Source organism: Nothobranchius furzeri, chromosome 9, assembly GCF_043380555.1.
Source record: "Nothobranchius furzeri strain GRZ-AD chromosome 9, NfurGRZ-RIMD1, whole genome shotgun sequence".
Classification (NCBI taxonomy): domain Eukaryota; kingdom Metazoa; phylum Chordata; class Actinopteri; order Cyprinodontiformes; family Nothobranchiidae; genus Nothobranchius; species Nothobranchius furzeri.
This window is the reverse complement of record NC_091749.1, coordinates 40,590,608-40,603,670: the sequence shown is the minus strand read 5'-3', so window position 1 is coordinate 40,603,670 and position 13,063 is coordinate 40,590,608. Positions and strand designations below refer to the sequence as shown.

The 13,063-nt window shown below is 42.6% G+C and overlaps 1 protein-coding gene across 2 annotated transcripts in view; it reads left to right on the top strand.

Moving 5' to 3' along the window:
* The first annotated feature begins 281 nt into the window (after window positions 1-281).
* pla2r1 (phospholipase A2 receptor 1) overlaps window positions 282-13,063 on the top strand; it is a 31,372-nt gene continuing 18,590 nt past the window's right edge. For both annotated transcript variants that reach the window (XM_070554842.1, XM_015953451.3), the window contains exons 1-6: window positions 282-604; window positions 2,183-2,563; window positions 2,649-2,822; window positions 6,150-6,314; window positions 6,918-7,031; window positions 12,840-12,989. In XM_070554842.1, coding sequence (XP_070410943.1) covers window positions 478-604; window positions 2,183-2,563; window positions 2,649-2,822; window positions 6,150-6,314; window positions 6,918-7,031; window positions 12,840-12,989 — 1,111 coding nt within the window. In that variant the 5' untranslated portion in view covers window positions 282-477. The remainder of the gene's footprint in view (window positions 605-2,182; window positions 2,564-2,648; window positions 2,823-6,149; window positions 6,315-6,917; window positions 7,032-12,839; window positions 12,990-13,063) is intronic.

Sequence of the window (13,063 nt, the reverse complement as noted above, 5' to 3'; positions counted from 1 at the left end):
AAAAAGTTTACTTGTAAGAATAATTATTTTCTTTCTGGAGACCCCCACTTGATGTTTTACGACCCCCAGTGGGGCCTCGAGCCGTGCTTTGAGGAGCAGCTGTTTTTAAGGCCATTTTAGGAACGTTCTCCGGGGGGAACTGGACTTTCTGTGGAGACCCCCTTCTAAGACAACCTTCGCTAATGTCTCTCGGTGTGTTTTAGTCGCTTGAAGCTCTCTGATCCGAATCTAAATAAAGTTATTGGCCGTGTCCCAATGGGGAGCGCGAGGCGGCAGGAATGCGGCTCTCTTAACAGGACAGCAGCAGCTCCTCCGTCAGACGTGACGTCGCTGGTTCCCCGCAGAAAAACTGAACTCGGTGAAAGTTTTCTATGAAGAAAAAAACTTTTTTTTCTACAAGCAGCACAGCAGTTTGCCTGTCCGAGCGGGGCTAGTCCTGGGGAATGTGCGGACGCTTGCTAGCATCTCTCCGTCGAAATGTTACCGCGACCGTTTCGCTCCGTCGCGGTTGTTTTAAGCGTGTTGCTGGTGAAAAGCTGCGTGTGTGTCACCGAGGAGGACGGAGGAGAGGTCCTGGAGCAAAAACAACTCCTGGAGCTTTACAGTAAGTTCTCCTCGAGTCGCTTCTGTGTCTATGCTGCACCTTTTGTTGGATGTGTCCCTAAAGATGGTAGATAGTCGTGTAACCTGACCCCGTCGGTAAGAACTGGTGCTGACTTTGCTCTGATTTTGAATGAAATTTGGTTAAATGGCTCTGATCACTTCTTCTGTAGTAGCCACGCTAGCACCAGGTTCATATGACCAAAAATAGCATTTTATTTTGAAAAAATTTGGTCAAAATGTCTAGACATTTGCAGCAAAGGTAATAAAGTTAATATTATAAAACATCTGGAGTAGACGTCTCCAGTCCTGACCCTTGAGGGCCACCATTGTGCATGTTTTAGATGTTTCTCCTCTCTAACACACCTGGTTTGAATCAACAGGCTTCTGCAGTACTTTGGGACACTGAAGAGGTCACTCACATTGATTCAGCCTTCTTGGACCAAGAATGGACGCCACATTTTTTAAACTAATTAAGTTGACTGGTGTAGAAAAAAGATAAAATATTTCTTAAAGTGTCCCACTGCTTTATAAAACTTTAAAAATCTACTCTGTGTAATGCTATTACCTATTTTAGAGAATCTGGACAATCTCATGAAAAAAGAATTGGCGTCTATTTATTTTCCTGTTAAAATTATTTCAAAATCAAGTCCTGCCATGCCAAGGTGGGAGGAAAAAATAAACACAAGGATTTGGCCTTGTGTGGGTTTGAGCTCATAGAGGGTGCAGTGGAAAAAGTCTCCATGCTCTGACCAGCAGAAATTTACTATTATTTTTAGAAGCAGCAGGGATAGGGGAAATGATTGGCACACTCTTTAATTTAGCACCCATAATGTGAGAGGACATTAGCAAACACGGTGCGGGCCACTTGCAAATCTCCTTTCTGACCTTTTTGTTCAGCAGGACGTTTACAAGTTTGGGGGCAACATCTGTTGCCTGCCATCAAGACCGCTTTCTCAGGGAGTGCCCTTCTGTTTTTCTTTTTTCAGCCAGGCAATGCCAAAACCCTGCTCTGCACAAACCCAGAGCAACATTGTGCTGGAGTCTGAATGCTGTCCCTTATTAAAAATAACTCTGTGCAGGATGGAAGGAAAAAAGACCCAGAGAGCTTGAATTTCATACATTTATATAAAAATAAAACGAGGAAATTGTTTATGTGAGTTAATTTCAGCTAAAAAACATCCTCACAGTTTCACTTTTTAGAAGTTTTAGTGAAAACACAGACAGAGGATTTACAGACACTAAAAAAGACGTTTTTTGTCCACGCAGACGCTGGAGCCCCTCCTGTGAAGGATGTGCACGCCTTTTCAAAACAAACCTTTTTGACTCAACACAAACAAGTTAAACATTTAATTAGATCTACAAACACACAAGCTTGTGTTTTCTTCTTCAATGTTTATCTCCGTCTTGTGAGCGCCACCATAAATCCCTTTTCCTTGTTTTAGAATCAAGTTCCACACAGATTTGTTTGTTTTTGAAGCCAAAATGTTTGTTCAAGTCTTGATTTTGAAGCGTTAGTGATCCGTTTTAGGCTGTCCCACTCCGTCCACATTAAAACCTCCTTGTGTCTGTTTCTGTACAGGAAAGGATCTCTTTATCCTGGAGAGTTTGCCTCTGAAACATTGTGTCACTGTGGACCAGTCCAGCTTGGTTCTTGGGGACTGCGAGCGTCCCACTCGCCGTATGCTGTGGAAATGGGTCTCCAAACATCGTCTCTTTAATTTGGACACCAGCATGTGCCTGGGCCTCAACATTTCAGACCCGACGCAGCCCCTGGGCATGTTTGAGTGCGACATGGCCTCCCCAATGCTGTGGTGGCGCTGCCATGGAAATATGATATACGGAGCATCGGAGTGGAAGCTGAATGTGGCTGGGCGTTTGGTGGTGGTGAAGAAAAACATTTATCACGAGTGGAAAAGACACAACACTCCAAAAGAAGGCCCCTGCTCGCACCCGTATGAAGGTGAGGATGTGAGACACGACTTTAGACGGTTCGCTCTACAGAAAGTGTTTAATATTCAGTCATGTCTGTTTTGTTTGACTGATAGAAATCCACACTTTACTGGGGAATGCACACGGGTATCCCTGTGTTTTCCCGTTTAACTACAACAACAAGTGGTACTCCGAGTGTACGACTGAGGGGCGCGAGGACCACCTTCACTGGTGCTCTACCACTGATCGCTATGATCTGACTGACAGATGGGGCTTCTGTCCAGTTAAAGGTAAAAGGGGCTCACAAACACATCAGTTAGACATGTAAACACATTAAGCGGCCTGAAGTTTGTGGACACCACCTGTTTCAGTTGTTTATGACTTTAGTGACTCATAAAAGCGACTTGATGTCGATTCCTACTGTCTGGCTGCAAGGCAGCGATAGTCACTGAAGTTTGACTCAAAATGACAAATGTTTGCACCTCCACCTGGTTTTTACAGATTTTGAGTGAACATTTCATGTGGTTGTTGCTGAGCATCATTCACACAACACACATTCTCTGATGGCTAACACATTTTGCAATTATCACGCACAAAAATAAACAATCAATGATGAACAAGAGTCTGCCTCTAGACCTGCAGAAAAGGGACACACAACAATACACCAGGAGCAAGCTATCATTGCGTTAACTTGATGAAGAAATGTAAAATCAGCATTGTTTTACTGAACAAACACACGATAATAAATCACAGTGCATTTAGTGCCAATCACAGCCTCAAGACATGTGTTGAACGTGCCCAAGTCCATTCTAATGAGAGCACCATGTGAGCATCTGTGTGTACATGCGCTTGTATATGTAAGGTTTCTCTATAGGAGCGTCCAATAGAGACAGTGGTGGTTTTACCATTAGGCATAGGTCAGCGGCCACCTGGGGCCCCCTTGTGTTGGGGGGCCCCCTAGCCCTGACCGCCGGCACCCCTCTGTTAATGCCACAATATTCTTATTACCAGCCTGCCGCCGCCGCCGGGATTGGACATGCGCAATTCTCATTACCATAATTTCTGAACCGTTCAAGATATCTGTAAAATTCCAAAAGTGCTGAAAAGATTAAAAATGAGGCTTTTCGTGCATATACAATACATTACGGTAGCCACCGGGATTCCCTGTCTTGAGCGCAACGAATCACCACACAGATTCAGAGACGTGCTGAGTTTGTTATCCAAAATGCTCCTTTTTATAACTTTTGATTGGTTGATCAGATTCAAAAAATTCCAACGGTTCCTAAAAGTATTCATAAAAGCAGCTTTCCAACAATCTATGGCATTAAGCAGTCAGAGTTATGGAAATCCTGCTGTACAGCCTGATTGAAACGGAGCACAGCGGAGCGCAGACCCACGGTGAAAGCGGATAACGGAACAGGGAAGCTAATTAGCATAAAAAGCCGACATGATATTATGGAAATGTCTCAAAGAAAATCAACACGATTTATTAGGTGTCCCAGAAGGCTTATATCTAAAGACAGTGACCACGAAGAAGGACAGATCTCCAGTGAACCAGGGTATGAATGTTTGTTCAGTCTTTATTTTTTATTTTTTTATTTGAACAACCCTCAACTATTTGCTAATTGTAAGATTCAGCTTCATTCCAGCATTATTTATCTTTTTACAGTAAATAATTATTTTTGCTAAAACAAAAGTTTTTGGTATAGCAGTGTACGGTGTGCAAGAGAAGCACCCCATGGCGGTGTGAGGTGTGCAGGACTCTGTCTGCAGCTGGAGAGAAAATGCTTCAAGGTCTACCACATCAAATAAAAACGTCTGAAAGCTTACAAAAATAAATAGTCTTAAAACTGCTAAAAAAGATACCAAGGTTCAAACTTTTTTAAGAATAGATGCATTACAGTTCAAAGTTTAAATTGTTCATTACAAATTGTTTGCCCAGTAATTTTGAAGTTCCTGTTCAGTAATAAATGTAAAAAATTCAAATCAGTTTTTTTGCTTTTTTCACTTTTAAGCTGATTTTTTAAAGGCTTTAATAGAAATAAATTCTAAATACAAACCATACACTGAAAGCTGAGGTTGTTCTGAAGAAAGGAGAAGAGTTACACACACTTTGCACTTTTTTTTACAATTTTACAGCCATAAGAAAAAATACCAGGCAGCCCTGTTATAATTATGGTCATAAGAGGGTTATTAAGACAGCTTTGCACAAACAGGAAGTGATTGGTAATCATTCCACTCCAATCCAGTTGGTGGTGGTAATGCACCAAATTGTTGTTTGCCAAGTGGCATAAGACCACAAATAAGAAGGAGAAGAGAGGTGGGAGCGCTCATAAGAAATTCAAAGCGATAGTCAAAACATTAAGCATGAAACTGAGTTATCTTAGTGGCTCCAATAAGAGAAAGAAGCAGCATGCTTCATAAAACATGGACCAAAATGGAAAATAGAAAAAAAAAACAAAGGCAAAAGCACAGGAGCACTGACAGGAAAAAGAAAGCAGAACAAATATTGAAAGCGCTCAAAGGGAGGGAAATACAGGAAAAAAGAGGAGGACTAATAAAAAGGGAAAATAACTCATGTCAGAAGAGGGGAGAGTTTCGCAAATCCAGTTAAAGGTAAGATTGTCGAAAATTTTGTGTAAGGGGCCCCATGTCTGTGTTCGCCTTGGGCCCCCAAATTGCTAAATCCGCCACTGAATAGACAGTGTGAGGGGCCACAGATCTGCCCCCCAAAGATGTGTAGGAGATGGAGGGAGCTCCAAGTCCCAGAGATCCAGGAGCTGCCCCTGAGCACAGGGACCCCAAGGAGCCCGCGACCAGAAAAGCCCCTGCCCCCCTCAAGAGGCGCAGTGGGTTACAATCATTACTGGTTCCCAGAGTTCAACCCTTTCTGCTGGGGTGCTGATGAGCAGGCTCCCCGCCCAACGCCGAGCAAAGCAACCCACCACCCCAGACCCCAACCAGACGGCCAGATCTTCCTCCTAGCCTCCAGCCCCAGGAGGCCTAGCAACAACAGAGGTGTGCTAAGACCCCTAGTCTCCCTCCGCCTGCTCCAATATTGTTGCATATAAACGATGTACTTGCGTTATTATTAGGGATGGACAATATATTGGCATCAATATCGGTATCGGCCAATGTTAGTCATTTTTTTTAACATATTGGTATCGGCCCGATAAATAAAACCGGGCTGATATTAACAACCGATTTTTTTTCCCTCCATCTTGTCTCCATTTATTTGCCTGTTTCAGATGGTGAGGGGGTGATGTGTATTTGTTTAGTCATTTGACAGTGAATGTAATCATCTCAGAAGCGTAAATATCTGTGGTGTGTAGACATAATAATGTAAATTCAGCTTTAATAATTTTCATTTTATACTAAAGTTAAGTTTTGTATGAAACTTACAAAGTTATTGCGCGTTTAATGTATTTTTGAACATATTTTAAAAACAAATTTATTTTTATTTTGGTGGAAAAAATAATCTAAATGCATTTGGCCTGTGGGTTTTTGGTTTTTGTGTTGAAAAGTTTGAACATTCCATTTTAACCTGAAAAAACAACATTTACATTTTAAAACCTCACTTCCATCGTTGGCAGTCATGCTCATGTTTTCACTTGTAGCTTCAGGTTGTGAGCACTTCTGGGAGTCTAACCAGGATCTGGGTGCGTGTTACCAGTTTAACTTGTACACCATCCTGACCTGGAGTCAGGCGCTGTCCACCTGCCAGGCTCAAGGTGGAAACCTGCTCAGCATCACCAGCCTGGCAGAGCACCGCTACGTCCACGGTAAGCATCTGTAACACTTCCCGACACTACAACACACTAGTACTGGTTACTGTTATTGTAAATGATCTATCAAATGTTGCTTTGTAAATAGGGTATCGTCGTCGCAATATCTGCGTGTGGAATAATATGCATATTGCAAAGAACAGAAAAAAACGCAATGAATGATCAATTAAAATGTTTGCTACACATAATGCATTTTGTCAAACGGATGCATGAAGTTCTTGACAAGTCAAATAGAGCTCTTCACTCATTTGGCCAATCGGGTGGGTTTGTATAGGCTAGATGCCCGCCCCCTAGACAGACGGCACTTAATTTGGATGGCTAGCAAAAACCTGAGTTAGCTTCGTTCTGCATTTCCTGGGATCCACTGATTGCCTTTTCTTCATTTCCTTTCTCCCTTTCCTCACATCTTTTGATCACAATTTTTGCTTTTTCCATTTTTTATGATGGTTTAAAAAAATTTGTTTTTGAGTTACGTATTTGTTTATTTATTGCAAGTCATATCGTCATCATGATATTAATCACTGTATCATGCATCGCAGGTTTTCCTAATATCGTGCAGCCCTATCTGTGACTTTAAATGACATCATCTGTTTGGGGCAGATCGTCTGGCTAGTGTTGGAGCGATGGTGTGGATTGGGCTGAACCACCTTGAGGAAAGACATGGCTGGCAGTGGTCTGATGGAGCACCTTTAGCACTGGTGAATTTCACCACAGGTAGTGATTTTATTCAACCAGCTCGCCTTCTTTTAGGAGGTACTAAATTTGATTACTTCACTGTTCCAGGATTCTAGTGTGGAAATGTTTATTTTTCCTGTATTTTCTTTTAAAGAAATCTTTGATTTTACTTATTTGTGACTTGCAGGTCATGATTTGTATACCCTAGTAGTAAGTAGTAGTTTTACAGTGCTCAGCATAAATGAGTACACCCCCTTTAAAAAGTATGAATTTAATCAGTAGCTCAGTGAACAAAGGAATAATTTCCAGATTTTTCACAAGGCTGGGTTTTATTGAACACGTGTTTAACTCCATAAGATGAAATTAAGGTTAATAATATAACTTAGATCACAAAATCTTCAGTTTTACTAAAATTTGTTGAAGCAAAAATGAATACACCCCACAACAAAAACTACTACATCTAGTATTTTGTATGACCGCCATGAATTTCAAAGACAGCACCAAGTCTTCCAGGCATGGAATGAACAAGCTGGCGACATATTGCAACATCTTGTCTTTTTTCATTCTTCAAGAATAGCCTCTTTTAGAGCCTGGATGCTGGATGGAGAGTGATGCTCAACTTGCTGCTTCAGAATTTGATTGGGTTCAGATCAGGAGACATACTTGGCCATTCAGTCACCTTCACCCTGTTCTTCTTCAGAAATACAACAGTAGCTTTAGATGTGTGTTTGGCATCATTGTCATGTTTGAAAAGTGCATGATGGCCAAGGGCATGGAGTGATGGTAGCATCTTCTCCTTTTGTATAGAGCAGGACATTGTTGAGTTCATGATGCCATCAATGAAATGCAGCTCCCCAACACCAGCAGCACTCATGCAGCCCCACATAAGGACACCGCCACCTCCATGTTTCACTGTAGGTACCATGTACCGTATTTTCCGGACTATAAGCCGCTACTTTTTTCCCACGCTTGAACCATGCTGCTTATAATGAGGTGCGGCTTTACTGAAGATTTTCCTTCACCTGCCAGGGGGCGCTTTAGCAGAAAGTGAAACAGGTGGAAGTCAAAAGTGGAAATCGAAGAAAGTGTTCATTTTAATTTAGCACATGCAAGCAGCCGGCACGACAAAGAATTTCTTTCAAATCCATACCCCCTCATCATGGAAACTACAACGTATGAGTTCATATGATGCCGCATTTAAGTTGAAGGCCAGCGATCTGGCAGTAAAGGAGGGAAACAGTGCTGCCGCACGTAAGCTTGGCATGAATGATTCCATGGTTCGACGCTGGAGACGGCAGCGGGAAGAACTCATTCAAGCCAGCTTCACCCGAGGATGATGACAACAACACAGACAGTGACACTGGCATCGCCACAAAAAAGGTATGTGACGAAGCTCTTCTGAGGCTGTTCAACTCCGACACTGAAGAAGAGGACTTCAGTGGTTTCAGGGCGCAGGAGGATGATGAATAAACTAATCAATGACTTTTTTGTTTTGTTTGATACTGATCAGGTCAGTTACGTTCAGTTAAACTACATTTTCAATTCAGTAGATATCCGGTAGATATCTGCGGCTTTTAACCCGGTGCGGCTTATATAAGTACAGTTCCATGTTGTTTTAAAAACTTAGTAGGTGCGGCTTACATTGAGGTGTGCTCTATTGTCCGGAAATTACGGTATTTCTCTTTCAAATCCTCACCTTTACGATGCCATCCAGTTTTGAAACCATTAGTTCCAAAAACTGTGATCTTTGTCTCATAACGCCAGAATATAGAGTCCCAGTAGTCTTCATCTCTTTCAGCATGGGCCCTAGCAAATCCTAGGCGTGCTCTTTTGTGCATGGGCTTTAGGAGAAGCTTCCTTCGTGGACGATACCCATGCATGCCATTCCTCTGCAGTGTGCGCCGTATGGTGTCATGTGAAACGGTCACTCCAGTTTGGCTTTCTACTGCTTTAGCTAACAGCAATAAACTTGCAGGGTGATTTTCTTCAACGCTTCTTATCAAAAGATGCTCCTGTTGAGATGTTAACTTTCGTGGATGGCCTGGACGTCTCTGTAAGATGGTTGCACTTCCATCTTTTTTATGTTTGGATCACTTTTTCTACAGTCTTTTGACTGATATGTAAATCTTTTCTGATCTTCTGGTAGCCCTCGCTTTTTTTGTGTAAAGAAATTATTTCCTTTCTTAGACTTTGTGACATTTCTCCTCCATGTGGAGCCATTGCTGACAGCATGAAATGGGAAGGGCTCTTCTTTGTAACGTAATGTCCTTTTATATTCATCTTTCTGCTGGACACCTCTTAAATGAGTCATTAGACTTATCTGTGGTTGAATGCCTGTTAATTCAAAATTTGTAGTATTAAGTCCATAGTACGTCCAGCTGCTGCATCTAAAGGATCTTCTGACATCCTTTAACTCTGCAGTCAGAGACGCGAGGGTTTCCTATTTCTCCAACCTGGTGTCCCAGAGCAAAGGGAACCCCAAGGTGCTGTTTAACACCATTGGCAGCATCGTGTCTCCTGCCTCTCCTACAGCCTCCATCCACTCTGATGCAGACCGTGAGAACTTTCTGTCTTTCTTTGTGGACAATGTCAATAAGGTTAAATCTAGCATCTCTCCTTCAGCCTTATCGCCGCCTCTCCCGACTCCAACCAGGCCCGTCATCCTAGATAGCTTTGCTCCTGTTTCTTTGCCTGAGTTAACCAAACTAGTTAACTCTATGAAGACCTCTGCATGCCCCCTCAACATTTTACCCTCATCTTTGTTTAAAAGTGCTTTTTAGTCCATCGGTCCCAGCGTGCTTTCTATAATTAATGCTTCTCTGGTCTCTGGTCAGGTCCCTGCTTACTTTAAGAACGCTGTAATCAACCCGCTTCTTAAAAAACCGAGTCTCAACCCCTCTCTCCATAGCAGCTTCAGACCCATCTCTAAACTTCCGTTCATCTCCAAGATCTTGGAAAAGGTTGTGGCTAAACAACTCACAGCTGCTCTTGATGAACATAACATCTATGATAGCTTCCAGTCAGGTTTTCGTAGAGCTCATTCTACTGAAACAGCTCTTCTTAGGGTCTCTAATGACCTTCTGACTCACAGTGATGCAGGGGACTGTTCTGTTCTGGTCCTGCTGGACCTGACTGCAGCCTTTGACACTGTTGACCATCACCTGCTACTGGAGAGGCTGAGAGACTGGGTAGGCCTATCAGGATCTGCTCTGGAGTGGTTCTCCTCTTATCTTTCTGAGCGCTCCTTTTCTGTGGCTGTCTCCAAGTTTAGGTCCTCCACCACCTCTCTTACCCATGGTGTCCCACAAGGTTCTGTGCTGGGGCCCCTGCTCTTCCTCCTCTATCTGCTTCCTCTTCAGCACATCCTGAGCTGCTTCAAAGGAATCTCCTACCATCTTTATGCAGATGACATCCAACTGTACATCTCCTTTAAGCCCCATGAGATCTCTAAGCTGCAGCTGTTACACACCTGCTTAGACTCTATCAAAACCTGGATGGCTGGGAGCTTTCTACAGCTGAATGAAGATAAGACTGAGATCCTCATCTGTGCCCCAGACAAGCTGGTTCCCAAAGTCAGAGACTCTCTTGGTGAGCTTGCTTCTCACACCAAACCTTCTGTCAGGAATCTTGGCGTGACCTTTGACCCAGCTCTCACCCTGGATTCTCGTGTCAGTTCTCTTGTTCGCTCTTCCTTCTTCCATCTCAGGAACGTTGCTAAGCTGAGTCCCATTCTGTCCTGCTCTGGACTTGAGACAGTTCTCCACACCTTCATCTCCTCACGCTTAGACTACTGTAACTCTCTTTTCACGTGTCTGAGCAGAGCCTCCCTGAACTGTCTACAGGTGGTTCAGAATGCCTGTGCTCGGCTTCTGACCAAGTCCTCCAAACACACCCACATCACCGCGCTTCTCCTCCAGCTTCACTGGCTGCCAGTCAACTTCAGGGTTCATTTCAAGATCCTGGTTCTGGTCTATAGGGCCCTACATGGACAAGCACCATCTTACATTGGTGATCTTCTTAGTCCCTACACCCCCAGCAGGTCCCTGAGGTCCAGTGATCAAAGCCTACTGGTTGTGCAACACACTAGGCTAAAGAACAAAGGTGACAGATCATTTGCTGGCTGTGGCCCCCAGACTCTGGAACTCTCTCCCCCTGAGCCTGACATCAGTGGACTCAGTGGTCTTCTTCAAAAAGCAGCTGAAGACTCACTTGTTCAAGCTGGTTTTTGTATGACCTTCTTCACCACTTGCTCTATTCTGCTCTCCCCACCTATTCCACCTTCCTCAGGATCCACTGATTTCCCTCTTTCCTATTCACTCTCTCTCTTTCTTAACATTTTTTCTTTTAAATCCCAATTGCCTATTTTTGCTCATTTTAAATATATTTTCAAACATTTTCTAAATGCTTTTTAATATTTTTACATTTATTTTTTATTTTTATTTATTTATTTATTTATTTTTGTTTTTGTGAAGCGCCTCGTGATTAGAGGCGCTATAGAAATGATATTTTCTTCTTCTTTCTTCTTCTTTCTTTTTCAACATGGGCTTGAATGGATTTGTAAGGAAAATCACTTTTTTGTGTGTGCAAATTAACAAATCTTATTTGCAATCAGTGGCCCACAATTGTGGGAGTATTTTGTAGTATGGTGTCTCATAGAAAATGTTGATTCAGAAAGGAAACTCAAGGTTTCCTTACAAATGTAGTGGGGTGTACTCATTTATGCTGAGCACTGAATATAGCACTCATCACTGAAAGATAATCACTAAGTGCTTCACAGAGATCAACAAAACTAAACAAATCACAAAGTCATAAAATCAAAATGCTTTTAAAAACAAAAACAGCAAATATCATAAAATCAAATTAAATCAGAAAAACAGTCGTGAAATTATGAAATGATCATAAATATCACAAAAAATGAAAGGTGATTATAAATTTGAGTTAACTCATTCACTGCCAACTGTTATCTAAACAGAAAACCCCTGGCTGCAGCATATTTTTAAAAAGCATTTTTACAGTTTTTTTAACAGTCACAGAATATTGTGCTCTATGATCATGTAAACAGCAAAACTACCAAAAGAAGGAGTAGACTCACTTCTAACATCAGGAAGAACCAGTGTGTTTCTGGCTTTTTCCGTTCTTTCACAGTCCGTTTTCAAATAAATGGTGTGCATTTGAGTAAGCAAATTCTAGAGTTCTGGATCCCCCCAAGGTGCTTTACAACACAGTCAGTCATTAACACACATTCACACCCTGGTGGTGATTGGCTACATTGTAGCTACAGCTGCCCTGGGGCGCACTGACAGAGACGAGTCTGCCGTACACAGGCGCCACCTATCCCTCTGACCACCACCAGCAGGCAAGGTGGGTTAAGTGTCTTGCCCAAAGACACAACAGCAGTGACAAACTGAGCGGGGCTCGAACCTGCAACCTTCCGATTACAAAGTGTGAGCTGCAGAAGCTTTTCCGGTTTGCGGCTTGTTTTAAGCATAGTGGCGTCCCAAAACGATCTGCTTCATGACGTGACGTGTGACACACACACGGGTGAAAATCAACTTTTGCACGGTGATGTTTAACTCTCAAGGTGCACTAGCTCCATCCCAAGCCCTCTGTTAAAAACTCAATTGATGGCTTTAGTCATCATTCACAGTTAATGAGTTAAAAAAAAGAAGAAAACAAAATATTTAGATAAACCCAGCTTTAGAAAAAGGGTCTTCAGCTGCTTTTTTAGAGGTGACCAGACAGTTAATACTACGTAAGGATAAAGGAAGTTCATTCTGAAGTCAGGGTGCAACCCTAAAGGAAGAGGAAAAAGAACTGATGCAGACTAAACTTATTTTTGTTTGTTAGCTCTAGATGCCAGCCCACTAGAGAACAACAGACAGTGTGGAGTGTATAACTCGGCCTACGGCGGCCAGTGGCAGAGTCTGTCCTGTGAGGCGGCGATGCCTTACATCTGCAAGAAGACGCAGAACGACAGTCACAGAGCTGAGCCACTAGGTGAGATCACACGAAACCACATCACACAAACACGTCATTAACTAACACAGGGGCTGAAGAGATGTTTCTCACTG